Below are 26,150 nucleotides of genomic sequence, written 5' to 3'. Positions count from 1 at the left end.
TTGGCTCATTGCTGGGGCACATGTGCTGCAGGCAGGGAAGTGGCTTTTGGCACTGTGGCTTTGGGGAACAGTCTTTTGGGAGGATCCTGAGTGGCTTTTGCAGCCCAGCTCAGCTGGTTGTGTATCCCTGTGGGGTCTTGGAGAGGGGGAGGCAGGCAAGGGAACATGAGGAACGTGGGTTTGCACTGGTTTTTGGGGTCAGTCAATGAACAGTAGATGAAGCTTCCACATGGCTTCTGTTCTTGCTCTGAAAGGGTTTATGTGGAACTGCTTTCAGTGTCCAAGTGGAGCTTTAGATGGTACTGTACCTTAAAAGAAAAAAAAAAATCCAAAACTCTGAAGGGCACTGATTTTGAGCTGGATTATCTGAGGACTGGGTTTTATTGTAAGTGAATTTGGGGCTAAATGTACAAACAGAATTGTAAGAAGGATGAATGTTGGACTCTGGTTATGGCCCAGGTTTTGCAGTATTTTTGCTGGTTTTAACTGAGCTCTGGAATCAAGAGCATTGCACAGTGCAGTTGTTCTAGTGAGGCACAACCTTAAAATCACGTCCAGTGAGATGTATTGATGATGATTTGAGCTGTAAGTACCACTGTGCTGCTCTGGTCCTTCAAAAGGTGCTGAGACCAAACTGTCCTAAGTAATAATTATTAGTTGCAAACCACCAAGCCAGCTGTTCCTGCACAACTGCTTAAAGAGTAAAAAGGTGCCTGTGCCTTCCAGCTGATCACCTGGATCAGCGAGCAGGGCATGGAATGCACGAGCACAGAGCTGTGTTTGGCTGGTTTTGTGCCTTTCTCACAACTATTTCACGTAACTCTTTAAATCAGTAACGTCCCTTTTCGAGACTTCATATGTAACTTCAAACTAATGAACCAATCTAATGGGAAGGCTGTTTTAAGTGAGACCTGTGGGACTGAGAGGAGTGTGCTCAGATGTGTCTGCTCAGATATGGGCTGTAGAGGTGCTGTTCTGCAGGGCTTCGTTCTCATTTCCAGTATTTTAACAAAGCTCTTTAAGGCAGGTGTTAGGAAGTGAGTAGAGTAAGTGTCACCAACATGGGGAGGAGGCCTGAAAGAGCCTGAGGGCTGGAGTGGTGGGTCTGAGGAGCAGAACATGGATCACCTGGCACTGGCTGCTGCTGAAAGGCTCTGCCTGTGTACACGCAGTCATTTCACTTGAGTAGTCACCCATGGGAGAGCTTGATTACAGCTCTGCTGCAAGAGAGAACAGGAGAGACTTTGGACTAACTCATGAGTTAGCAAGGAAAAGGCAGGGCTTTATCTCTCCTTGGTTGTCTGTGTTGGGGGTTATTTCCTCTGGGTTACTGATGTCCTTCAGTGGGAGGTCAGGGCAGTGGGTGCCATCACAAGCCCCCCAGAGCCAGGCTGTGTGTGATGATGCTCCACTGGGGTCCCCCATCTGCTCATGACCAGCAGATCAACAGTGATCTTGTTCAGTAGTTGCTGGTGGACCTGTCTTCCACAAACATCTAATCCATTTTTCAACCCATCTGCGCTCGTGATCCTGCAGTGTCCCGTGGCAATGAGGTGCACAGCTCAGTTTTGTTTGAGGTGCAAAGTATTTCCATGTGTTTGTTTAAACCTCCTGCTTGCTAATTAGAGGGCAGGTGGGGAAATCAGCATACTTTACCTCTCCTCTCTTCTTTGCATATTTTATGCCTGCACAAATGGCAGTGGGAATGCAGCCCAGCTGGGGGGGTATTTCCACTCTGGTGCTTTAGAACAGCTGTGGTTGCAGGATTTATTTTGCATATAGGGGGGATAGTTTAATAGTAAAAGTTTGGTATCTTCTAAAAGGCCATGAGAAATGTCATCTACTGCACGGAGATTATTTTTGTTAAGGGATCAGTCAGCAGTTGGCAGCCACAAGGGTTATGTTTCCATCACCTGAGAGGAGTGGTATGGGGAAAAACTTGCGTTTCCCTCACTGAGCAGGTTTTGGACAGGGACAACTTGAAGGTATTTCTGGCTGGATATTGCTCCAGGCTTCGTCTTAGAAAAAGGAAGATTTTTAATGTTTTAATTAATATGTTACCTTCCTCAGCTGATGTGCCTGATTGTCTCCCCTCTGACTGCCCTTAGTTAAATGTGAGTACAAGAAGAGAGGCAAAATCTAAGCAGGAAATAAAGCAGTGAAAAATTCAAGATGCCTCCAGAGAGAAGAGAAATGTTACCAAAGGGGAACTGTTTCCTGCTGGCCTCACCCTTACTTTTGAGGAAGAACTTCCCCACTCAGCTGCTGGAAATAGGCTCCTCGGAGTGAAGTGTCTCCTGTGGTGTGGCTGGATTTTAATGCATCCACAGCCTTTTGGGAAGGACTTGTTAGTAATGCTCAGAAAATGAGGAGCCTGCTAAGCTCATTAGGGTGCCAGTCATCGTTTGTGGTCACTACTGTGACAGTCTGGCCACAGCCAGAGAGGGTTTGTGCCTCCCGAGCTTCCCGTTCCCCAAACAAAGGTTTTGTGCCTTTCTCACTCTATGGCTGCGTCCCAGAGACCTGGAGTGCCTCCACCACCTCCACTGGGGGCCTCATCCAAAGTGGGTAAATGCTTTTTGTCACTCAAGATCACGTGGACTGGCTGAACCAGCTTCTCTGCAGCAGTTTTTCTGGGAATTTCAGAAACACAGCAGACGTCCCATTGTCCTGTCTGGGATGATGGCAGTGCCTATCTCCAGAACAGAAAGCTACAGGTTTTCTTATTTGAAACCGTACTTTGTAGCCACCATGGCTGCAGTCAGGATGATAACAAGGTCCTGTAGACCTCATTTAACAGTATGTTCCCTCTTTCGAGCTTCCTTATTTCTTTTCGAATAGCAGGTACTGGGCTACAAAAGAGCTGCTGGAAGGAGAGAAGTGCTGAGTCTGTGTGACCTACCAGGCCAGCAGTGGAGGGCTCAAGAAATCTCACCAAAAGTGCTCAGGAAAGGTTCACATAAAAATCAGGGCTTTAACTCTTTCCCCTCGCTCGTTACACACTTTTTGGAGAGTGAAGCTGTACTTGTTTGGAAAGGGCTCTTCTGGGCTCCCTCCATGGGCTCTGGGCTCCTGGGTTTTCTTGCAGGTGCCAGAACCAGTTGGGCTTCTTTGCTTCCCAACCACATGGACAGATCAGGACTGCACCTGAGAAATTCAGGGCAAGAGTGGCTCAGGCTCATGGAGAGGGGAAAGAGAAGCCAGGCTCATCGTTTGGGATGCCTCTGGAGAAGGAAGGCAGGTGACTGAACTGCTGCCACGGGATATACTAATGGCACCTGGCTCTGAGGGCGGATGGCAGTGAGCAGAAGAGCATTAGAAGGTGATACTGATGAATGATCTGACGAAAACTCTGGTTTTTAACCCGTTGTCCTTCAAATCCTCAATTCCTTCACTTCTACCCTCCCTTCTGAGAAGACTCAGCATTGCACAGGTTGTGTTGTGGACACCCAGGTCTCGCGGATGAAACCGCTGTTGGTGCTAACACTGAAATGCAGAGAGCACTGAACAGGGCACTGAAAATGCTGCCATAACTGTGATAGCCACGTGATTTCACATACTCAGGGGTGTAGTAATACTGTGTAAAAGGGGAACAGTGTCAAACTGGCCTAGTTCTGCTGATTAGAACTTGTTTAAATACAGTATATGTACAACCTATTCTTCAACAGGCTGCTATCAGCTGGGAAGCTAGACTGTTTTCCAAGCTTATCTGCTTTCTTATCATCTTCTTGGTAGAAAGATCTGAATTCATGGCTCCATTTGACCTAAGGTTTAAGTATGAGGGTGAGGTCAGGGGGTGGCATCTGAGCTCCTGCCTGGCACTGAACTGTGAGGTATCTGTGTACTCTGCACATGCAGTTATTGCAGGGTTGGTTTGTGTTTTTTTACTTATAGGTGGACTCTGATCTAATGTTGCCAGTTCCCTTTATCTTTGATTGCAAAGTACCTTCTGCTCTTTGGAAATGTGGGTACATTTCTGCACACCAGCGTCAGGAGCGAGACAGAGCATTACAGAATCGTTTGGGAAATGAGTTCTCTGTATACAGGGTGATTTCTCATAAATTACTTGCTTTTCTTTGCATCTTTAGAGAAGGAGATGCTACCTCAAGCTCTTCATCTTTTGTGTGGGGACAGACCTTAGAATAAAATCTGTGGATAACAGCTGAGGTGGCAGAAAATGACAGGGAAGCCCATTGCATGCTTACCATCGCCTTTCTCTTCTTCAGAGAGACCGTTCAGCTCCTCTGTTGGATTTGGCTGGTTTGTTCCCAGGACTCTGCATCACTGAACCTCGTGTCTGAAAGGGGCTTTACCTGAGTAAAAGCCAGTCTGGCTGTATGAAAGTCTTTGGGAGAAGCAGAGAACATTCCCTGACTAATTTATCTGTAGGGGGTATTTTCTTGCCACTCTACCATCCTTTTATGCATGACTTAGCTTCCCAGCCGACTGAAGCCTTTGAAGTTAGATTGCAAATAGCTCTTCAGCTATCCCTTCCCCCCCCATCTAAAACAGGAACACCAGAACAACCATCGCTGTGGGAAGAGCCTTCCTTGTTACATGGCTCCCCAACGTTAACACCCCCCTCTTTTCCTCCTTCCTTTTCCCTACCCCCTCCACCTCCCCCATAAAGAAACCTTTTTTTTCCCCCCTCTTAATAAGATCTACTTAAGACTTGAGGGAAAAGGCCATGGTTCCATGAGATGGTAAATCCAATTTTAGGGTGTTTCATATGTGATGAAAAACACAGCGGCCGCATGACGCAGCCCCTGAATTGGCACACATTCGCCCTGCCAGTTCGGATTTGTTCACATAATGCAGGAGGGGCGACTGTCCAGCCTCACGTCGGGGCACACCCGGGCTGCCCAGGCATGCCTGAGCCCAGGCTGGGGGCCACTGACTCCCCACTCGTACTCTCACTGTATTTTGTGATCTACCCACTTGTATGTTTACGTTGGTCTCATCTCAGATCTGTGCAGTCCGGGGGTCTGGAAGTTTCCATTTGAATGTGGACCCAAAGGATGTTACGTTGGCCTGTCCATGCGGACGCCAGAGAGCGTCTCTTGTGCGTGGGAAGCCGAGGGGCAACGTCTGGCTTCTCCAAATATCCCTTCTTTGGTGACCTTGCCCACAGGAACAGTGTAACCACGTCATGTGCCATGAAGTTTGCAGTTCAGAGCCTCCTTCCCCTTTCCTGAATTAAGCCATCCCTTTTGTGGAAGGCAGTGCACTTGCTAACAAACAGGGCAACCCCCTCAGTGAGTTATTACCCTCTTTGCCAGTTCATCTCTTCAGGCTTTCTGCTGAGGCAGATCTGGCAGATGTGTTCTCCCCCTGGCTTAATTCCTGGCTCAGAGGATTGCTGTCCCAGGAATTCACGTTGAAAACTGAACTATGGTGCTGTCTTGCCAAGAGAATGGATTTTTGAAAGTACTGAATGGTGGTTGGGTCTTCTCACACATGAGTCTTCTGATCACATTTCTCAAGTCGTTTTGTTTCTGGATTAGTGAAGATCTGGTTATCTCAGACCACACTGCATGGGCTTCCCATCCCTGTCCTCTTTGCTTCACCTGGAGTTGTCTGTCCTTCCCTGGATTGCTTGCTGAATGAGAGAGGTTGTTAGCCTCATGAAATGCCTAGAGCCTGCCTAAGTGGGTGTTTCTTGTTCCTGTTCAATCATTGTGTTGATTTTCTCCTGTTTTTCATGTTTTGTTGGTGTGGACCATTTCATGCCCTTTGGGAAGTACTGATTTAAGCTACTGCCCCATTCCTTCCCTTGGAGACATTAATGTTATTCCACTGTGCTGTGAGGAGACAGAGGATAATCCCCTCTGGTGTCTGAAACAGGGCCTTGAAGTGTCAAGACCCATCTCAGCTGCTCAATGCACACAAAGGCCTGCAGGAAGCTGGAGGTGTGGATTTGCCTGAGTGTGGGATGCTGTGTTTGGCACTCCTGCCCATCCTGCAGGAGTACATTTTAGCTCATTTTGTCATTCTAATTCACTAGATTTTCTGGTGATGGCATGGGACTGTTGGGCAGCCTTCCAGCTCTCCTGCTGTCCTTAAAACACAAGTCAATTTACTGCTGTTCCTGGTGTCAGGAAGTGCTGGAAGTGAGTGAGGAGACCTTTTTGTGAGCACTTAGCCCCATGTGCTTCACCCTCTCAAGAGCCCATCCTGCTGTACACTGAAAGCCCAGCTGAGCTCCTTCCTTGCATCCTTCCAAATCCCAACTTGTGGCATCTCTCCACATGCAGGATGGTCTACTTAGGGACCAGCACCTGAGGCAGCACATTGTGAGACACGAACACAGGATCTTGCTGGCATTTCCTCACTCCTGTCTCCCTCTTCTGGGACTGACAGAGACTTGGGGGGGGATTCCCCCACTGTCCTGTGGTTTGAGGTATCGACTCAAAGTTCCCTCTTGGCATTAGAAAGAAAGGTGAGTGGCGTAAGCTGGCCTGGTGTTTACAGTGCTGTTTGTTTACAGTGAGCACTCGGATATTACTGTCACTCGTTTTACTCGTTGGGCAGCCCTGTAGGTGTGGGGAGGATCATCTGTGCCAAAGAAGTGCTGCAAGTAAGTTCCAGACCAAAACACAACCTGAGCCAAGACAGTGAGTGTGTCAGGTGGGACAGTCATGGTAGAGGGTGAATTCTTCTTTTCAGGTAAGGGGAGGTTCTTTTGCAATTGGTAATAGATAAACCAAAACACCCAAGTAATGTCCTGTGAGAAATCCCTGCTCCATTGCAGCCTTTTTGGTGCTCCTTTTTGTGGGACACAGTGCTGAGTCCATCTCTCTGACCTGTGTGTTTGCAGCCTTTGTCCGTGAGTTAATTTACAAAGCACTGTATAAATACATGGCAGTATAAAAGCCTTGCAGTCTTCTGTTCTGCAGACAGAAATGCATGTTGCTGGAGATATTTATAATCACTGATTTGTAATATGTAAATCTTTCCATTTGCCTTTTACTGAGCTGGGCATTTTATTATAGTGCAAACACATCTGAGAGCTGTCTTGTCCCAATTAAAAGCTGCTGCGGTTGCCACAGAGGGCTCTGACAGCAGCAGGAGGATGGGAGCTCTCTCAGCTGCCCAGAGGAGGTGGAAAGACCTGACTAACCAAGGGGGAGGAGGCAGTGACCCAGCTCCAGCATCAGTCCAGGCTGTGGTGGTGGTGGGCTGGCCAACACAAGCCCCCATGGGTGCTGGTGACAGCACAGCTACCTGAGCAGCTTTGGAGCTCACCCAGGGCGGTGCAGGCACCAGATTGCACTGTGTTTTTATTGCTGCTGTAGCTGAGCTGCTGGCAAACCACTTCGGATGGCTCTGCCCTCCTGCCCTCCACCTCTGCAACCCCCAGCAAAGCACCGCCCATGTGTTGTCCCTTCGGGGGCAGAGCTGTAATTATGGTTGGCAGAGCCGAGTGTGCCTCGTTCACACCTGGCACAGCGAGCTGTGAGCGCTCAGCACGGTCCCTCTGCCATGTCATCCTGCCCAGTGCTGCTCTCCCAGCAAACCAAGAGGGCAGCTCAGAGCCACAGCTCCTCTTCATGTGCTTTACCGAGAACACATGGAACCTGCAAGCTAAAAGCGGATTAAAAATGAGCAAAGCGACACTCTCTGAAGCCCTCACCAGGCTTGTAGATTTTGGGCGGCCAAGAGGTATTTGCTCTGTTATCAGAGTGAATGGTGAGATTCTTTGGGCCAATCTCGTGTGAGCTTGTAGTTTCTTGAAAGAGTTTTTAATTGAAATTGTCTCTTTGAGGAAGAGTTGCAGGTGGCTGGTTGATGTCCTCAGGCTTCCTTTTTGTTCTGGTTGGTGGCATAAGAAATGTGTCAGGTCTGAAACGCCTCGTTCTCTGTAAGGAGTTCTGGGAAGGGAGAACTGTGTGTTATTGGGCTACTTTCACCCAGAAATCAAGGCAGTAGTGCCATTTCCTTTGTCAGATGCAGAGCCTGGTGTGAGCCCAGTGTAGGGAGGCAGCTGGAGCTGGGGAATAGGAATCCAGAGGGACCTGGAGTCTGTTCTTGACTCCGATAGTGACTTGGTGCGTGACCCTCTTTGGTCAGTTGTTTTCTCTGGAGGCTTTTCTTTCCTTAGTTTTCTTGGTAAGAATGCAGGGTGAGACTTGCTCACTTGTAAATTGTTTCAACCCTTAGATGGACTCAATCCAAAGCCAAGTGATGAGTGTTTAACCAGGTTATGAAAACTTTTTGTCCAAGAGTCACTTTTGATTTTAGTTCTAGCTTTATTGAAAAACATTAAAGCTAATGCCCTTGTATTGTGCTGAATGCCATTGATCCTGCATTTCATTATTTTGGTGCACCACAGCTCAGCCAGGCAGTGTCAGAGTAGTTGCTACCCTGCCTCAAATATAAGTAACTTGGTACCCAGCAGAATTTTAAAGCGAGATTGGCTGTAAGCTGATGGTATTCAAAATGTGTCCTGAAACTCTGGGTAAATTCTCTATCAGATGGCCTTTTAAAAGGAAATGGAAGCATGTGAAGTTCCTGTGCATGTAGGAAAGGCACTGAACAGTGTGTACAGTGAAGGTGCACCTGCAAATGTGAGGATGCAGTTTCTTTTTTCTGCAGGTATGAACATTTGCTTGCAGAATGGGTACTGCTCTGAGGTGAGATCAATACCCTGCATGCAGTGGCTCTACCCTCTCACTGTGCAGGCTGATCCAGGAGTGGCATCCCAGGATGTTCCCTCATTTAATTCAAGAGGCTCTGCACACCGTGCTGGTGTTAAAGGTGGCAATTAGCATTTTGGGTGAACAGTGAATGAGGCCATTTATAACCAGTTACGCTGACATGAATCTCTCCCAACAAATTTGCATCATTAAAACACCTTTGGAAAAATGTGTCATGCGTATAATTAAATACCTGTTTTGCTAACTCTTAATTTAATTAAGGCAAAGCAAAGATGGCAGCACAAATTAATTTAGCTGGAAATGGCTTTTCTCTCAGTGGGCTGAAGGAGGTTTTCTGGTGGCATTGCACCAGCTGACCTCAGAAACAGGCGGGTGAACTGCAGGACTGACTGACACAGTTTTTCTGACAGTGATGCCCGTGACATCTCATGGCACTACATGTGTCATCTATCAGCTCACTTTTTTCTGCTTGTGAGAGCAAAGAGGGAGGCCAGCTAGAAGGGGTTTCTTTGAGAGGACAGCATAGCTACTTTTGAGCTCTACCCTGAGAGGTATTCAGTAGTAACTGTAGTAAATCCAGGTTCAGACAGGTGAATGAAAAGAAATTCATATAACAGAAGCTATTTCTATGTCTCCCCTTGGTTTTCTGTCTCTACCTTGATCTCTTTCACTTGGTGCCTACGTTTTCCCCCTTAGATATGACTTTCCTGTAACTGCTCATCCTCTTTAAATATTCATTCCTCTTTAACTTTCTTTAAAGACTTCCTTGTAGATGATCTTCTTTTGGTTTGACCTCTTTCCTAACCTTGTGATTCTTCCCCTCACCCCCCTGTGCCTTTTTCTGATCTTTTTCTCCCTGTCACTTAATCTCTTTCCCTCTCCCTTTCCATCTTGCCTGGGATAAAACTGGAGCACAGACTGTGTGAGTGCGAGCGCAGGTGAGTTGTCAGCCCGACACTGTAGGAAGCAGGGAATCTGGTGTTGCTTCCTGCACACCCATCTGAGCAACAGAAGAATTTAAAAAAAAAAAAACCTTTCAATTTTCCAAACGTGCTGGTTTTCGCTTCAGCAGTTCTCATTTCAGCTTAAGTAAAAATAAATGCCTGTATGAATGAAGGAAGCTCTGTGCCCTACAGCGTGGAATCCTGCTAGTCCTGCCACCTCTCTGCAGTTTCAGGATTGGCTTTTTCTATGTGGTGTTTCCTTCAAGAGGGAAAACCAACCTCGTTTATCAGGCAGGATTGATTGGTGTTGGCTGGCTCTGGAGGTTGCAGGGTCCCGCACGAGGGACTGGGGAGAACTTGTGACCTGGCACTGCCTGGTGCTCCCCTGAGGCTTCATGAGGTGACTGTCCTCCATACCCCATCAGATGAGATGAATGTGAATTTGAAGCTGATTTTGTCTGTGTTTGGTAGCCTGAACACTCCTGGCTTTCTGTTCGACGCTGACCTTTAGCATCATCCAGCTTTTGCAGTTGGAGCCAGTGCTTTTAATAGGGCCTTTTGTGTTCACTTACTGAAAAACGGGGTCTGTTTCACAGGAGACTTGTTTACACCTGCCACAGTCGTCTTTGCTCTTCCTTTGCTGCTTTCACTGGAGCTGCAGTAGTTTGAACTGCAGAATGTCCTTTCATTCCCTGGCATCCTCAGCGTGGGACGTGACTGCCATAGAGCAACTGGGGCGAGGATGCAGGGTGTGACACCCACTGGGAAGGGTTAGCCAGATGTGGACACCTCCAGGGCACGATACAAACAGGCTCTGGAAACACTGAAATGCAGGGGATTATTATTTCTACTTCGTTTTTTCAGCTGTTCATTTCAGGGTTTTCAAAACAGCCCTTGGAGTCCTCCCTGCACGTAAAGATGCACTGAAGTGACTCCGTGACTGTGGGAGAGTCCCCTCTCTGTCACCATTAGCAGGGGGTCGACAGCACTCGCTCGGGGCTGGCCAGGTGAATGAGTGTCCTTGCTGGGCATTTTCAGACCACTAAAACCACGAGAGGCTTTTTGGGGATGCCCCACGCGTTCCCCGAGGCTCTGGGTTGGTGCCGCAGCACAGGAATGCGGGGAAGGCAGGCGAGGGGAGGTGCCAGGACGGAGGATTTGCACAGCTGCTGCTGCAAGCGCCGTGCTCAGCCTGCTCTCTGGTGGTGGCTGCCGTAGCAGAGATGACCTTTGATAAAACGTGAAGTGTTTGGTGTGATTTGGATAGTTGTGGTTGCTCAGCTTCACCCAGTGGCAGTTCATAGCAGAGTCATCTCAGCTGCTCTGCTTTTGTTCCTCTACCCCAGTGCAAGATTCACAGGTTAAAAAACAAATCACAGCAGCTTCAGGGAGAGAACTGCAAACAGAACCTGACAGACTTCAAGAACGTGGTGTGACCCTTGGGGTGTCCTGTGCAGGGCTCAGAGTTGGACTCGACGATCCTTGTGGGTCCTCTTCCAGCTCAACATATTCCATGATTCTGTAAAGACTTTTTCTCCAGCAGCTCTTCCCAGAACTTCCAAGTTCTCCGATGTCTGACACAGCTCTTTCCTTTCAGAGTGGGGTGACTGGTAGGAGAGCAGACAGAAGAGGCACTGCTGGCACAAAACATGGAGGAAATAATAAATATCTTCGGGATCTACAGTCAGATTTGGGTGAAGGCAGCCAGCAGGTTCCAAAACTCTTGCTAGGATTATGAGAGAGAGTGACACTCGCAGACCACTTGATGGTGATCTTTTCCTGGCTCAGCTGGGCTGGAGCCTGCAGCTCCCAGGGCAGGTGGGAGGGCTCTGGCGACACGGAGATGGTCTTTACTGAGATCAACAATGCGAGAAATGTTTTTGGAGAAGGTTACTGGGACCCTGTCCTGTCTGCTGTCATCACTCCAGTGAGAGAGCAGCCCCATTCCTGTTTCCTAAATAAACTGTCAGTGTGTGGATATGTGTTCCAGCAGTGTTGGGTTGCTATATTTCTTACTGGGGTTTGTTTTAGCAGTACCTGAGGGATGTGACAGTTGTGCATGTGGATTCTTGGTGCTGGAGACACCTTGAGGACTGAAGTGCCTGGAGGACACAGAGTGCAGGTGTGACCATGTGCTGTTGGGCTCCTGAGGCTTTTCTGTTTTAAAAGACCTAGTCAGGCAGCTCTGAGACTTCAGAACAAGCAGGAACCCTCTGTTTCAGTCCAGTTTCCATCCCTTTGGCAAAGGAGGTGGGACACAGTTTTAGCATTTTCTATACCTTTGTATTTCTTGTGGCTAGTAAAGTAATCCTTTTACCCCAAAACACAACATATGCTATGTCTTTGAATCCCAGCGTTTATCACTTTGATAGCAATTTTACAAGATTTGTGGCTCTTTTTTTCCCACGTGAGTTGCTGTGGCCCAGTCAAGACAACTTTTAGTAGCAGCAACCACGTGGAAGTATTGTCTTCTCTCAATTAGAGATTAAGAGTTGGCAGCAAATGAGCCAGGGATTATAATTAAAAAACAGGGTAATTTTTTGTGCATGGAGGGACCAAGGAATAAAAACTCACGGTGTAATGTACCTGTCAATATTAGATGCAAATGAGAGAGCGTGTGTCTTCCAGTGAAAGACATTTGGATTGTGTGTATTTTGCTGAGCATGGGAGCAATTCCTCCTGTTCCATAGAAGCTGAGGGTTTTGTTCAGTTGGTACTGATGCTCTTTTAGAAAGCTTTTACCTCACTGATTCCTGAGGTCTGACATGGAAGAGAAAAGCTTCAATAGGCACCAGCTGCTCGGGGGCCTGTCTTTTCAGGGCATCGCTCGCTTTCCCCCATTCCCAATTAAACTGTGTGTTAAACTTAGCTTTTGTTTGAAGCATTCCCGCCCTGTGGTGTTGAACGTAAAAGGAACGTGCTGGTCACCTTTCCTCTCTCTTTTGTCGCAGGGTCAGCATTCCTCAGGGGAGGACATGGAGATCTCCGACGACGAGACCAACCCAGCGCCCATCACCAGCGCGGAATGTGCCAAAACCATTGTGGTGAACTCCTCCGTCAGCAACACGGCTGTGATGGCCCCGTCGATCCCCCCGCTGCCACCACCGGGATTCCCTCCTCTTCCTCCCCCGCCTCCTCCCCAGCCAGGCTTCCCGATGCCTCCACCGCTGCCTCCGCCACCTCCGCCCACCCACCCCGCGGTCACCGTGCCCCCGCCGCCACTCCCGGCGCCTCCCGGGGTCCCCCCGCCGCACATCTTGCCTCCGCTCCCTCCCTTCCATCCCGGCATGTTCCCCGTCATGCAGGTGGATATGATAAGTGTCCTGGGCAACCAGTGGGGTGGCATGCCGATGTCCTTCCAGATGCAAACTCAGATGCTGAGCCGCATGATGCAGGCGCAGAACACGTACCAGTATCCCCCTTTCGTGACGGGCCGGATGCAGTTTGTGAACCTCCCTCCCTACCGCCCTTTCTCCATGGGAGCTGCTCTCGGCCGTGGGCAGCAGTGGCCACCACTGCCCAAGTTTGACCCCTCGGTCCCACCACCGGGCTACGAGCCGAAGAAGGAAGATCCCCACAAAGCCACTGTGGATGGAGTCCTCCTGGTCATAGTGAAGGAACTGAAGGCGATCATGAAAAGGGACCTGAACCGCAAGATGGTTGAAGTGGTGGCGTTTCGGGCATTTGATGACTGGTGGGACAAGAAGGAACGTCTGGCAAAGGTAGGCTTTTACATGCTCTCTGCTGGATCCCGAGCTGTTCTTAGTGCTTTTGGCCAGGGCATCAGCAGGGGTCTGCAACTGACTTTAAAAGAACCCACAACCCTAAATTGTTATGGTAACTAAAACAGGAAGAAAAAAACAAAGCCACGGAGTAGCTTTGCTGTGAGAAACCCCATTGCTGGAGGCTGCTGAAATTAAATGGGAGACACACGTGTCCCTGTCCCTCACCTGGCTCCATTCCTGCCTGTGGGGCTGGTCTGCGTGCTGGGGCAGGCAGCAGCACCAGACTCAGCCTGCAGGTATCTGGAAGGTGCTCAGTCACTACAGGCACCTGCCTGGGGACAGCTTAGCGCCTGAGTATTGAACCTGGCTTATTTCCATGGTGTCACTCTGTATATGCAGGTGTTTAATGCTGCTTTGCCATCGGAACCAGGTTTAGCACGAAAAAACTAAAGTCAGTTGCAGGAGGAGTGTTTGAAACCACCAAGCTGCTGTTTTGTGTTCCACACTTCGTGTGATGAGATCTGTGGGTATTTCCAGTTCTTCCACCTCCCCAGTGCATGTACATGGCAGCAATTAACTCAAAAGCTGAGCATTGGCCAAATACGTGAGGAGTTCCAGGGATTAGTTAAGAAAACAGCTTTGCATGAATCATCTGATCCTTTCTCACCCAATTTGAAGTGTACCTCAGCCAGGAAACAGCTCTGTGATCTAATGTGTGGTGAATTTGTCACCACCCATAAAAAAGTAACACTGCAGAAAGGTTCATGCAAGCCTCAAAATCACCGTTACAGTGAATTACTGTAAAAATAACAACAAACCAAGCCAGAGCCTGCAGATAAATCTCGTGTCTCAGATGTCGGTTTTCAGAGCAGTATCTTCCCCACCTGCTTTTGTAAACCAATTGCACGTTAACTCTGGTGCCTGGGAGAGCTCCTTGGCTTTCTGGAGGGTTGGTAATGCTGCTGCTTAACAACTGTTTTATGACAGTGTAATTCACTCTGGCTCAGAGCTGGCTGGTGTGACATGCAGCAAGAAACCCCATCCCTCTCCTGACTAATACCCAGAGCTTCTCCCCCTGCCAGCGAGCGTGTGCTGGCAGTTTTGGAGGAGGCCCCCGAGTTTCCAGGGCGATGAAGGAAACAGATCCAGTACATAGTTGCAAAAGCAGCAACTGAAAGACTCAAGAAATTGTTCTAAACCAGACATCTGCAGTGAAGGAGTAGAAGCAAGTCAAGGCAGATCTTCAGGCTCTTTTACACCCCAAGCTATGGCTGGATTTGGCATGTTCCTCCCTGACCTGGAATTTGTAACCCACTTTGGGAAGGGAAGCTGGCAGTACCACAGCAACTCACCACAGTCCTTGCCACAGGTTATGTTGGATGCGAGCAGTGTAATTGAAAATAGGAAACTGCTGCATGGAAAACCACGTGTGCTTTCTGTCCAGGAACAGAGATGCCAGAACCATTTCTGCCCCAGGATGCTGCCTGGAAAGGCTTCTGCCAGGCCACATGTTACTGTTGTGTGGAGAAAAACCTCACAGGTTTCAAAGCCTCCTTTCTCTAGGACTGGGCACCCTTGGCATTGCAGTGGGATAGGATTCCTTCTCAGCCATAAGCTGCCTGCTTCTGCAGAAAATGAAATACGAGTGTTCAGCTTAAACTGTACCCCCTTCTTGCTGTGTACGTGTGAGGATGAGCCAGCTGGGCTCCTTGGTGGCAGCTGGAGGTCAGTTCCCCACGTGCTTTGCCATCACACTGATTTTGGCTGTTACATTCCATTGACTGCCAGGAGGTATCCTGCCGTAGGTAAAAGGTGGGAAGGCTCGAGGATAAAGCTGGTGTCCCGTGTCAGACAGAATGGAAAATGTACGGGGTGCAGGCTGTGCAGGAGCACATTGGTAGGGAAGGCAGCACATTCCATGGACCTTGTCTGCCTGAGAGAGGGAAAGCTTGTCTCTGTTCCCAAATGTAGTGATGGGTTTGGGTTTGAAAGCCTGAGTCAAACGCATTAAGCAGAGTGCCAGGAATAACCAGTCATCCCTGGCCACGGAGTGCCACCACTCAGATTCTCCGCTTGGTATTCCCATTGGTCTTATCCCTTATTAGCGGGAGAGCTGAGCTCAGGCTGCCTCCTCGGTGATTACAGCCCACTCCAGCACACGAGCTCTGCTAGTGTGTAAGAGAAACCGACTTCTTAGATGGTGTTGTGCCATGGGCTGATGCAAATGAGCGTTACCTCCAGTGCCCTTCCCTCAAGAAGACGTGGCAGAGCGTGATGTGCCACCACGTGTCCACGTGTGACGCTCTCCCGGCTCGACCGCCTCTCCACAGCTTGCAGGGATCTGAATTCCTGCTCTTCCTTCACACCTCAGCTCTGGTGAAGTGGGATTTGTTGAGGCTGTGTGTCCAGTGACCAAATTTTGGAGACCCTTAGGTATTTCACCCGAATGTTTTGATTTTCCCGTTCCCAGCACTGGAGCCTTCTGGCAGGTTTTGTGGACTTGTGCTGTGGTTGCTAAGGAAACACAGGGATGTGTGTGATTTTTGACGCACTATATTTTGCCTTACATTCAAAAGAAGGAAGGACTTCCCTACTGGAAGGTCTGGAGTTGCTTTCAGCTGTGTGGGTTATCAAAGGAAGGTAGATAACACACTATGGGGCTGACTTGCCTAAAGACCACTGGAGTTGCTTGTAAGAGGTGTGTGTGCAGCTCTGTTTCCTTTCAAATGTGTGTGGCCATGTGAGGCATATTCAGATACCCTCAAAGAAACGGATTCCTGAGCAAGGCAGTGCTATTTCCCAAACTTTCACTGTCTAAATAGTTTCCAAGGGTGTGTGTCCTTCCCAGGAAACCTCCCCTCTCAAGTGTGCTCTCTCTGTTGCAGGCGTCTCTCACTCCAGTGAAGTCTGGAGGAGAAGTGGAGGAAAAACCAAAGCCGAAGGATCGAATCGCATCCTGCCTTTTGGAGAACTGGAACAAAGGAGAAGGCCTGGGATACGAGGCGATCGGCTTGGGCATTGGGCTACGAGGGGCCATCCGGCTGCCATCCTTCAAGGTGAGCACAGAGACCTGGCATCCTTATGCTGACATTCCCCAGAGGAGCCTTAGGAGGACAGGCCTGGCTGGGTTTGTGCCCCAAAGCCCTCAGGCTGTTCGTGCTGCTCTGTGTTCACTCACAGGGTTGCTTCTGACATCCCCGTAACCCCCCAGCACCAGAGCAAGGACCTTCTGTCCCAGCCTTGCTTTTCATCTTCCACCTGTGAGAATTGTCTGTGGAGGATTTCCCTGCTCTACAAGGGAAACATTTGCCTGTGTTTAGGGCACAGCATTTCAACGTGGTTGTAAAAATACACTTATGCTTGTGGTGCTTTACACAGTTACTGTTTTGTTTGGAACATGTGGCAGTTTGGCAGCTGAGTCTCACCTGAAGCTGGTTAAACTCTGTCTCCTGTGAGTTTGCAGACTGAGACTCACAAGCATGGAGTCACCTATTTTTAAGAGCGTTTGCATAAAAATTCAAAGTATCTTAAAAAAGAAGTGTGGGGTGGGAGAGGGTAGAGGGCTTCCCTGAAATTAGAGTTTTGAATGCACAGAAGGTGCTAGTAAAGATTTGGAATGAGAAGTTCTGCAGTCTTTATTTAGCATAAAACTTGCTTTGAGGTTCTTTAAGATGCCTTAGGCTTAGGCTCTCTTTCTGTTCTGCTACATCTCAGACACATGGATTTGTCAGGAGTTTTCTCTGTCATCCTCAAAGTACCTGGTGATGACATGCCCCATGCTGGTATCCAGAGTGTTTTGATGCAAATTGAAGGGGTAGAATTTCATTCACAGTGAAATTCTGTTTGCAAGCAAATAAAGGGATCAAGAGCTGGGAAGTGGCCCTTGGTTTGTGAGTGTAAGTGACCATGGCAAAGCAAAGAAGTGGTAATTTGCTTAAGAAGTTGATTTCTGCTGTTTCTAAACTTTCAGAAATGCTAATTGTGTCCTTTGTTCAGGTGAAAAGAAAGGAGCCACCTGAAGCTGCCTCAGCGGGAGATCAGAAGAGAATCCGGCCTTCTACTTCTGTGGATGATGAAGATGAAGGTTTGCAAAGCACATTTGTGTGAAACACAAGAGCAGATGCAAACCACACACAGGCTGAATCCCTTTAAACTTCACAGCAGTGTCCTTGCTTACAGTTGACACAGAGTCAGGGATCTGAGCCAAGCTCTGCTCCTCACAAAGCTCTGAGAGCTGGGAGATGGCTCGTCTGTGTTCAGTTACCTTAAATTCATTGGCAGGAAATTTAAGACTCACGTTTTAAGAATAACTTGTAACATTTTTTATCTCTGCTGAACCCCAGCAGAGGGAGCTCAGGTGGGTTCATGAACTGCTTGGGGCACATAACAGTTTTCTCCGCATTTGATTTTAAAAGAAAACAAAGGTTTTTTGCCCGAAAAACCTATTTGAAAATATCTTAACACTATTTCCTATAACCAGAGAAGAGTAGAGAGAAGATAAAACTCTGAATACCCTTTGTTTTACGTAAAAGCACGGATTCAAGTTAAAGTTGATTCAGACTAACAACTGGTTCCATCAGTGCTCTGCACCCCTGCACTGTCACATTAGCAAGTCCCTGTAAGCCTGGGAGCTGTCACTTTCCCAGAGAAAAAGTTTCCTTTGTGTAGTTAACTCTTTCCCTCCCTTGTGAGGTATTTGGTGGCAATTTCCATCCTGTTCTTGCTCCTCAGAGTCGGAGAGGGACAGGGATGCTTCCGATGCCACATCTGACCTGTCCAAGAAGGATGGAGAAGCAGTGGGGCTGAGGCGGCGACCAGCAAGGCCGTTGGAGCTCGACAGTGAGGGAGAAGAGGGAGATGAGACATCAGGGAAGGAAGAAGAGTCCTCCTCGGAGAAGGAAGAGGAGCAGGAAGAAGAGGGAGGCTTGGTGAAAGCAGCACCTGGCAAGGTGTGTTGGTTTGTGACTGCACTTTCCATGCTGTCTGTCATTAAAAGGGGGCCTGGTAATGCCAGATGCCAAAATTCCCCTCTCTAGGAGATGAGTGCTCCTGTTGGGGTCTGTCCTCAGAGAGCCTCTGTAAAGGTTATTCCCTCTTCAGGTTCTCTGATCAACCTCTCTGGGAGCCACTGGGGGCTACTGCAGTGACAGCCAGGTCACAGGGTCAGGCACTGTTCATTTTTGGCAATGCTTTCTTGCAAAGGAGGAAGAGGAGGAGGAGGAGGATGAAGATGATGAGGATGAAGATGATGATGACGAGGATGAAGATGAGGAGGAGGAGACAGGCATCGACACAAGTGACAAGGAGGAGGAGCAGGACTCCGAGGAGGGTGAGCAGTTCCAGTGGAAGCAGCAGGGTCAGCTGGGGTCTCCCTTCTGCACTTGTGAGCTGATTCTGTTACTTGTGCACCTTCTTTCACTGACAGCAGTTTTATACAAGATATAACAGGTAATTTTGATTGTTACCTGCAAGGCTTCCACGATCCCTCAGCCTGGGGGTCCCTTTGCAGTAGCTCTCCAGCCCTGGAGCGATTTCAGCCCAGCCTGGCAGGAGGGCAGAGGTCTCAGAGTCAGCTAAGGGTGTGCTTATGTTATGAAACATGAGTGGCTGGGAGGAGAAGGGACCGGATTTCAAACAGGGGGAATTCGGCCACTAATAATTTTCTGTCCTACCAATCAGTTCCTGCTCTGCAAGGTGGTAGTTTCTACTTTTTAAATCTGTGTGTAAAGGCAGCGGAAAATCTTAGTAAAAGGTACAATCCATGTGGGCAAGGTGCCAGGCAGCACTGTTCGTGGAACTGCCTGTTGTGTGGTCATTGCTGTAAGCATCCAAAGGCAGGATTTATAAACCTCTGCAAAAATAACAAATGGAGAGGCCACTCCTTCAAACCCACACGCTGCTGTTGTTGCTGTTTCCATGCCCTGACTGTGGAAGGGACATTTGCCCTTGATTGTTTAGGTCAGAAAGCAGAGCTAATGGTAATTTGTTCTTGTAGATGTAGCAAGTCCCTCGTCTTCCAAGGCTGAAGTTGAATCATCCGATGAAAGTGAGGACTCCTCTGAATTTGAGTCAAGTTCAGACTCAGATGATGATGATGAGGATGATGATGACGATGAAGATGAGGAGGAGGAAGAGGAGGAAGAGGTGGCTGAAGATCAAGACAGAGAAGCCATGGTTGCTGAGACAGAGCATGAACCTGCTGGTCCTGAGATTCCTGACGACCAGAGGGAGACTATTTTGGAGCTGTATCCTGTGGATGACTACATGGATGCAACAGGCTTGGGACTCGCCGAGCCAGTGTTGGCAGCGAAAGATGAAGGCCATGAAGAAATCAAGGCAAGGGAAAGCGAATGTGGCCAAATCCCAGGGGCATCTCTTGCTGCTGAAACTCTGAAACACTTGGTTATGGAAAGAGACCAGGAGACAAAACTCACTCTCTCTCCCATCTGTGGGCCAGGTATGCCCTTCCTTGTGCCTTGGCACGTTTTACCACATTTCCAAGTACATTTTCTCACAGTATCCAATATGCATGGGTTTGTATTTCCATTGTTCTCTTCCTCTTGGCTCTAGGCTGGGATTATCTGTACAGGGAAAAAGGTCTATGCTGAACTTTCCTTCCTAGTAAGGAGCTTTACACAAGCCATCTGCTACTAAAAATACTGTGGTTACAGTATCCAGACTCTTATCCTGAGCCAGTTTAGTGTCCTACAGGAACTGAGCAGTTGTCATCGTCCGAGGGTGACGAATCAGGTGGTGGCTGAAGCTCAAGATAGAAAAGCCATGGCTGCTAAAACAGAACAGGAATCTGTGCTTACTGTGTCACTACTGGCTTTTTTTTGGGTTCAATATCAAAGCAGTTTGTGACTGGGAAGCTATGGGGCTGGTTTTGCACTAACCCTTTCCAGAACAGGTCAGTGTCCAGAAAGGACATAAATTTGGGAACACCTGCACTGGGGCACCTTGACATGTGGACTGAGCTTTCCAGGTAAGCTGTGGGAACAAGCTCAAACTGCCACATTGTTCTTGAGCAGCCCAGACCCTTCTGAGAAGGGCTCAGACTCTTCTCCAGCCACTCTCTGGTGCGTTCAGCTCAAATGAGAAATTCTTCCCTTCCAGTTCTTTAGGCATTTTCACCTCCTTTTGCTCTCCCACTTGAAAACGTTATTTTGAGCTGCCTAACAAGATTCACCGTTGATTCCTTTTGGACCCGGCCCTAAGTGGGTAAATAAACTCCAGACAAATGAGTCTGCTGCAGGGAGAGCAGCATATAAATTGCCTCATTGATACCATCTGAGTGTCTCCTCATTCATCACAAGGGCTTCCCGTTTCCTTCGTGTGTTGTTCAAGAGTGTTCAGCTCCTCCCTTCACCACTCCCTCCTTGCAGAGCTGAGGGTGCTCCTTGGCCTTGCAGTGAGTTTACCTGCCCACATCAGACAAGCTGATAGCTCGGGGCTCCAGGAGCTCTCCTCCAAAGTCCTCGCCCCACAATCCACTGATCCTTTTTATGTCTGCACAAAAGGTTGTCAGGGATTTTGAAAGCAGAAAACCTTCGCTCTGGTCTGTGTTGTAGCTAATCCTCAAATTAATAGTGCGGGTTTTTTATGGTCCATTAGGATTGCCCGTGGTAGTGTCTAATTACTCCACACTCCGTGCCTCCAAAATGTAAAGCATTGGAGTTTTTAAGCCTCCCGGTGGAATTGAGCTGTTCTCTAATTGTGGCATCTTAAACATGCCTTTACTGGCAAGTGGAGGCAAAGCTCTTGATTCTCCTCTCTTTTTCCCCTTTCAGAGGAAGAGTCCGAAGCCACTTCCATGCTGGAGCCAGAGGTCCAGGAAGGTCCGAAGCCGGAATCTCCAGATGAGGAGGCGACGCTCTGTATCTCCACTCCCGGGGGAGTCTTCGGAGAACCTCTGCCCAACAAAAGCAGCTTCTTCGGCAAACCTGACGACAGCAGCTCAGAAGCTCGTGCTAAACCAAAGCTGCCCTCGGCAGCGGAGGAGGACGAGCGGCTGCCCTGCACGCCGGGGCGGGAGGTGATGATCCACTCGGAGACTGACACTCTTCTGCTTCCAGCCCACAAGGTGCCATCCTCCATGCTTCCCTTGCCATCGACTCCCGGTAAGGAGGAATCTTTAGTCCCTCCAGAAAAGTTCCCTGAACAATTAATGGTGACCAAAACGTCTGTGGAAGAGGAGATTCCGAGGACTCCTGGGCGGGACATTTTGGCCAAGTCTTCACACCCCCTCGCGAAGTCGCAGAGCACGGACACTGTTCCAGCCACGCCAGGAAGTGATGCTCCCCTTACAGGAAGCAGCTTGACCCTCAGTTCCCCTCAAGTCCCAGGGAGCCCCTTTTCCTACCCATCCCAATCTCCTGGCATTAACAGTGGCATTCCTCGGACTCCTGGGAGAGATTTCAATTTCACGCCCACTTTCCCAGAGGCTGGTGCTACCATTCCTTGCCTTCTGTCTGGCAAGAAACAGTCAGAGGATGAGCTGGACGAGAAACCCTTTAAAGAGCCTCTTGGTGCTTCCCTTACGATCAGCATGAACAGTGTTCCTTCCCCCATCCCCTTTGCCAGCCCCCCCCAAGCAGATTTCCACATGGACATGGGTTTGCCACCTGATGAGCCAATACCTGTAGCAACCCTGCCCTGCATGCATGGAGATGGAAGAATGCCCATTGAGGAATGCAAGGCAGAAGTAAAACCTGGTTTGCTCTCACCAGAAATACCCCCTGGGGCTTCTATTCTTCCTCCCCCACCACCACCTTCTGTTCTTCCCAAAAGGAGGCCGGGTCGGCCGAGACGGTCACCACCCTCTGTCCTCTCCTTGGATGTGTACTCAGGCAAACCCATAGAACCTCCTCCCGTGCCAGTGGCCTTGGTGGAAGGTCCTGTGGGCAAGGAGCTGTTGAGTGGACATCCTGATGCTTACTATGGACTGAAAGACCCTGAAGCCGTCCCCCTGGACTTCAGGAATGACGGTTTCCATGAGAAAATAGCAGCTGAGACAGTTGCGGAGAAACTGCCATTTAAGGAACTGGAGAACCAGTGGAACGAAGACTTCAAGGAAGAAGAAGCTAAACCTAAAAGACAGTGGCGAAGGCAGAAGAAAACATCTGAGGACCTCCCGGTGATCCCTTCCCCTGAGTACTCCCCACCCCGGCCTCAGTTCCGGCCGCGCTCCGAGTTCGAGGAGATGACCATTCTGTATGACATTTGGAACGGGGGCATAGACGAGGAAGACATCAAATTCATGTGTATCACATACGACCGCCTGTTGCAGCAGGACAATGGCATGGACTGGCTCAACGACACCCTGTGGGTGTTCCATCCTTATATCCTTTCTCAGCGTCGCACAGCACGTGTGAGGTGCGCGAGGTGGTCGCTGGGTAGGACTTCAGATGCGAAGGACTGAGTTTGTTGGTGGGAGAAGCAGTTTGCTTGCAGGAACAGCAAAGGGAATTTTGGGCAGTTCATTCTGCGAAGCTGCAGTACAAAAGCACTGCAGAAGTGGCTGTTCTTGCTGCACGTTCAGGCTGGGACTGCAGGGGCAATCTGTAGGCGCCTCTGCTGGGGAGGTTTCCTTCCTAGTTGGAGAGGTTTCTGTCTGCACATAACCAGACTTTTTTTCCAGCTTGGCAGTGGAATTTCTAGTCTGCACATACAGAGCTTTAACTTGGGGCTAAAACTTGTAAAAATAATCTTCACCATCTGTGCCCACAGTGCTGTGTTAAGAGTGGTTCTAGCAGCTTTAACTTGCACTGGGTTTGAAATACTGATAAAATCAGTGGTTTCTAAGTGGCTCATTAGGACCAGACACGTGTCCAGGATGGATGGGGAATGTGCTGCTGGTGCTGCAGTGAGGAGCACATGTTGCACCAGCTGGTGCTGGTGGGGAAGGTCTGGCACCATCCCCTCCCTCCCTATCCCTGGTCTGGCAATCAGCAGCATGGACTGTAGCTTTGAACCTTTGGGAGCATTTTTGGGACACACAGGCTGTGTCAGAACAAGACTCTGTGTGTGCAGCCACCAGGAGTGATCTCCAGAGCAGAGCCTAAAGGCTGTCCTAAAAACCTCAGAACTCTCCAGTACTGTTTTTAGGAAGTAAACACATGTGTTTATGTGTTGGAGAAGACAAACACACCACCCCATGTGTTGCTAGAGATTGTGTGGAGTTCAAATTCTTCATCCCTTGCTCCCTGCAAGGCGGGAAAGCAAAACCAAAAAAGCCCTAACCCCTTAAAATAGTCAGTGATAACTAACAAAACCCACAGTGAAAATACTTTAAATCTGTTTCCCTGTTGATAGGGATTATTGTAACAGCAAAATTACAGTCACCTTCTGAACCTTTTAAAAATCCTGTGCAGACAGTTGGTGGTTCATCCTGTGCCACACTGTGTGACAGGTGTGAAAGTTCCTGCAGGTTTCACCTGCTTTGCAGCAAACTCACACTCTGCACTCTGGTTTTGAGGCCATCACCTCTTGCGTTTTATGGTCGCTCTGCTTCAATTTTGTGCTGTTAAAGGATATGTTTTCCCTCACAGGGAGCATTTTTGGGTCAATCTCAGTCATTGTAGGGTTCATGGCTGTGTTTTTGGGGTGAGCTGGAAGTAGTTTTGCTCCATAGTCCTTCCAGAAGCCAAAGCTCTGAGGGTGCCTTCAAACCTGAAGGTTTGAAACGTGTGCTGAGGGTTTTGCCCTTCCCATCAGGGTCTGAAGGAGCTGATTTACTGAGATCTCTCCAAGCCCTTTGGGCTGAGGAGCATCTCTTGCCCCTCTGTGTGGCTTCTGGCCCCGCTCAGAGGGGAATGTCGCTGCCGTGGGGTCCTTGTGGTGTCCTCAGGGTTTGGGGTGTCTGCAGGGAGTTCCTGGAGGTGGAACAGAAGCAAGTCACTCAGACTAGAGCAAATGGCACATCCAACTGCTGCCTGGGTACCTGGTGGGTGCTGTGGGGAAATCCTTTCTCAAACAGGTTTCTCTTGACAGCTTAACCTTAAAAAGCTAAATTTTTCGCTGTTTCTTTATTTTGGTTTCCCAAGGCACGTGACTAAGAAGGAAAGACAGTGTTAGGTTTTCCTGTGGGCACGTGGGCTCCGGTGATGGGTTTTTTAATTTTTCAGTAGTAGTGTTATTTTTGCCACCCCCTCCAAACCCTTCCTAATTGTCCAAGCTCCCAGCTTTAGCCCCATGTAACTGTAACGAGTTTAGTGTGATGTCCACCCCTGGCTGTGTTCCTCCTTGACTTCCTCCCACCTACTAGCTTTTCTACCCCCAAGAAAAAGAAGCGGGACGATGGGATGCGGGAGCACGTGACGGGCTGTGCACGAAGTGAAGGCTATTACAAAATTGATAAGAAGGACAAACTTAAATACCTCAACAATAGCCGAGCTTTCGCAGAGGAGCCTCCAGCTGACACACAGGTGAGGAATCCTCCGCTCAGTGCCGGCTGTGAATGGGATTTGGCTTTATCAAGTGGGTGCTTCCTGCCTTTTGGCAGGGAGAGGGGGGGAAGCTGTTGCTGCGCCTGTGTCAAGCTGGTCCCCTGGGAGCTGCGTGGGAGGTGTTGGTGTTTGATGTCACGTGTGATGTGTCGGAGCACAAGGCGTTTGCTCACAGGGAGCCTGCAGGGTGCTGGGTCAGCTTTGATCACCCATTTGTCCTCTCAGGGTATGAGCATCCCTGCCCAACCTCATGCTTCCACCCGGGCTGGTTCCGAGAGGCGATCAGAGCAACGCAGGCTCCTCTCCTCCTTCACTGGTAGCTGTGACAGTGACCTGCTCAAGTTCAACCAGCTCAAGGTAGGTCACCCCATGCTGCAGATTTTGCACCCTTTCCCTCTTTGTGCTGTGGCTAATGCAGGGTTGGGTTTTTGGGGTGTTTTCTTCATGCAGTTCCGGAAGAAAAAACTAAAATTCTGTAAGAGCCACATTCACGACTGGGGCCTTTTTGCTATGGAGCCCATTGCAGCTGATGAGATGGTGATCGAGTACGTGGGCCAGAACATCAGGCAGGTAAGCTGGACTGTGAGTGAAATGTGAACAAGAACCAGCCCTGGAAGAAGTGTATTCCATGGGGGGTTGGAGTTCTGCTGTAAGGTGTCAACTCCTTGGGCTCCACAGAGGCTGACGTACGGTTTGGAGGTACAAGGGTGGGACTTTCAACAGCCCATAAAAACTAAGCAGTCAGGAGAATCCTTCTTGAGAAGCCCACCCTGAGCTGTGTTTCCACTTAGGTCTGTGTTCTCTTGGGGTGACTGTGATCATATTAAACACCCGTTGCCTGGCACAGGCACAGCTCGGGTTGTGCTCACAGGTCACTTATGTGGCATGTCCTGACCCTGCCCCCGGGGTTCCCTGCAGGTCATTGCTGACATGCGTGAGAAGCGCTACGAGGACGAGGGCATTGGCAGCAGTTACATGTTCAGGGTCGATCACGACACCATCATCGATGCCACGAAATGCGGAAACTTCGCCCGGTTCATCAATCACAGCTGCAACGTGAGTGTCGTGTTCCTGCCTGTGGCTGTGCCCTGGCACAGGGATAAACCCGGGCAGTCCTTTGGCTGGGGGTCACAGGGCTGTGATTGAATGTTAATGAGCTGCAGCAGATCAGAGCAGGGTCTAAAGAAGTGTAAAGAGATGAGATGCGGAGACAGAGCACTGAGAGTCCTCCTGTCCCTGCTGGATGCTGAGGAAGCATCTCTAACAAGTATTTTCTTAAATCATACCAAATTTTACCACTGTTGTTCTGTGGGAAGAGTCTCCTTAGAGTGTCCACTTGGGAAAAGTATTCCCTGCCTTGGCAGGCAGATAAACTGC

The 26,150-nt window shown here is 49.1% G+C and overlaps 1 protein-coding gene across 1 annotated transcript in view; it reads left to right on the top strand.

Moving 5' to 3' along the window:
• The window catches only part of SETD1B (SET domain containing 1B, histone lysine methyltransferase), a 49,904-nt gene that overhangs the window by 18,014 nt on the left and 5,740 nt on the right, over nucleotides 1-26,150 (top strand). The window contains exons 7-17 of the mRNA XM_050318153.1: nucleotides 12,553-13,323; nucleotides 16,212-16,382; nucleotides 17,323-17,410; nucleotides 18,058-18,275; nucleotides 18,529-18,655; nucleotides 19,322-19,783; nucleotides 21,117-22,667; nucleotides 24,586-24,752; nucleotides 24,999-25,130; nucleotides 25,224-25,343; nucleotides 25,692-25,829. Of these exons, the coding sequence (XP_050174110.1) occupies nucleotides 12,553-13,323; nucleotides 16,212-16,382; nucleotides 17,323-17,410; nucleotides 18,058-18,275; nucleotides 18,529-18,655; nucleotides 19,322-19,783; nucleotides 21,117-22,667; nucleotides 24,586-24,752; nucleotides 24,999-25,130; nucleotides 25,224-25,343; nucleotides 25,692-25,829 (3,945 nt within the window). The remainder of the gene's footprint in view (nucleotides 1-12,552; nucleotides 13,324-16,211; nucleotides 16,383-17,322; nucleotides 17,411-18,057; nucleotides 18,276-18,528; nucleotides 18,656-19,321; nucleotides 19,784-21,116; nucleotides 22,668-24,585; nucleotides 24,753-24,998; nucleotides 25,131-25,223; nucleotides 25,344-25,691; nucleotides 25,830-26,150) is intronic.

This window comes from Myiozetetes cayanensis, unplaced genomic scaffold (genome assembly GCF_022539395.1).
Source record: "Myiozetetes cayanensis isolate MyiCay16 unplaced genomic scaffold, myiCay2020 scf21, whole genome shotgun sequence".
In the NCBI taxonomy this organism is placed as follows: domain Eukaryota; kingdom Metazoa; phylum Chordata; class Aves; order Passeriformes; family Tyrannidae; genus Myiozetetes; species Myiozetetes cayanensis.
This window is presented reverse-complemented; position numbering and strand designations above follow the sequence as displayed.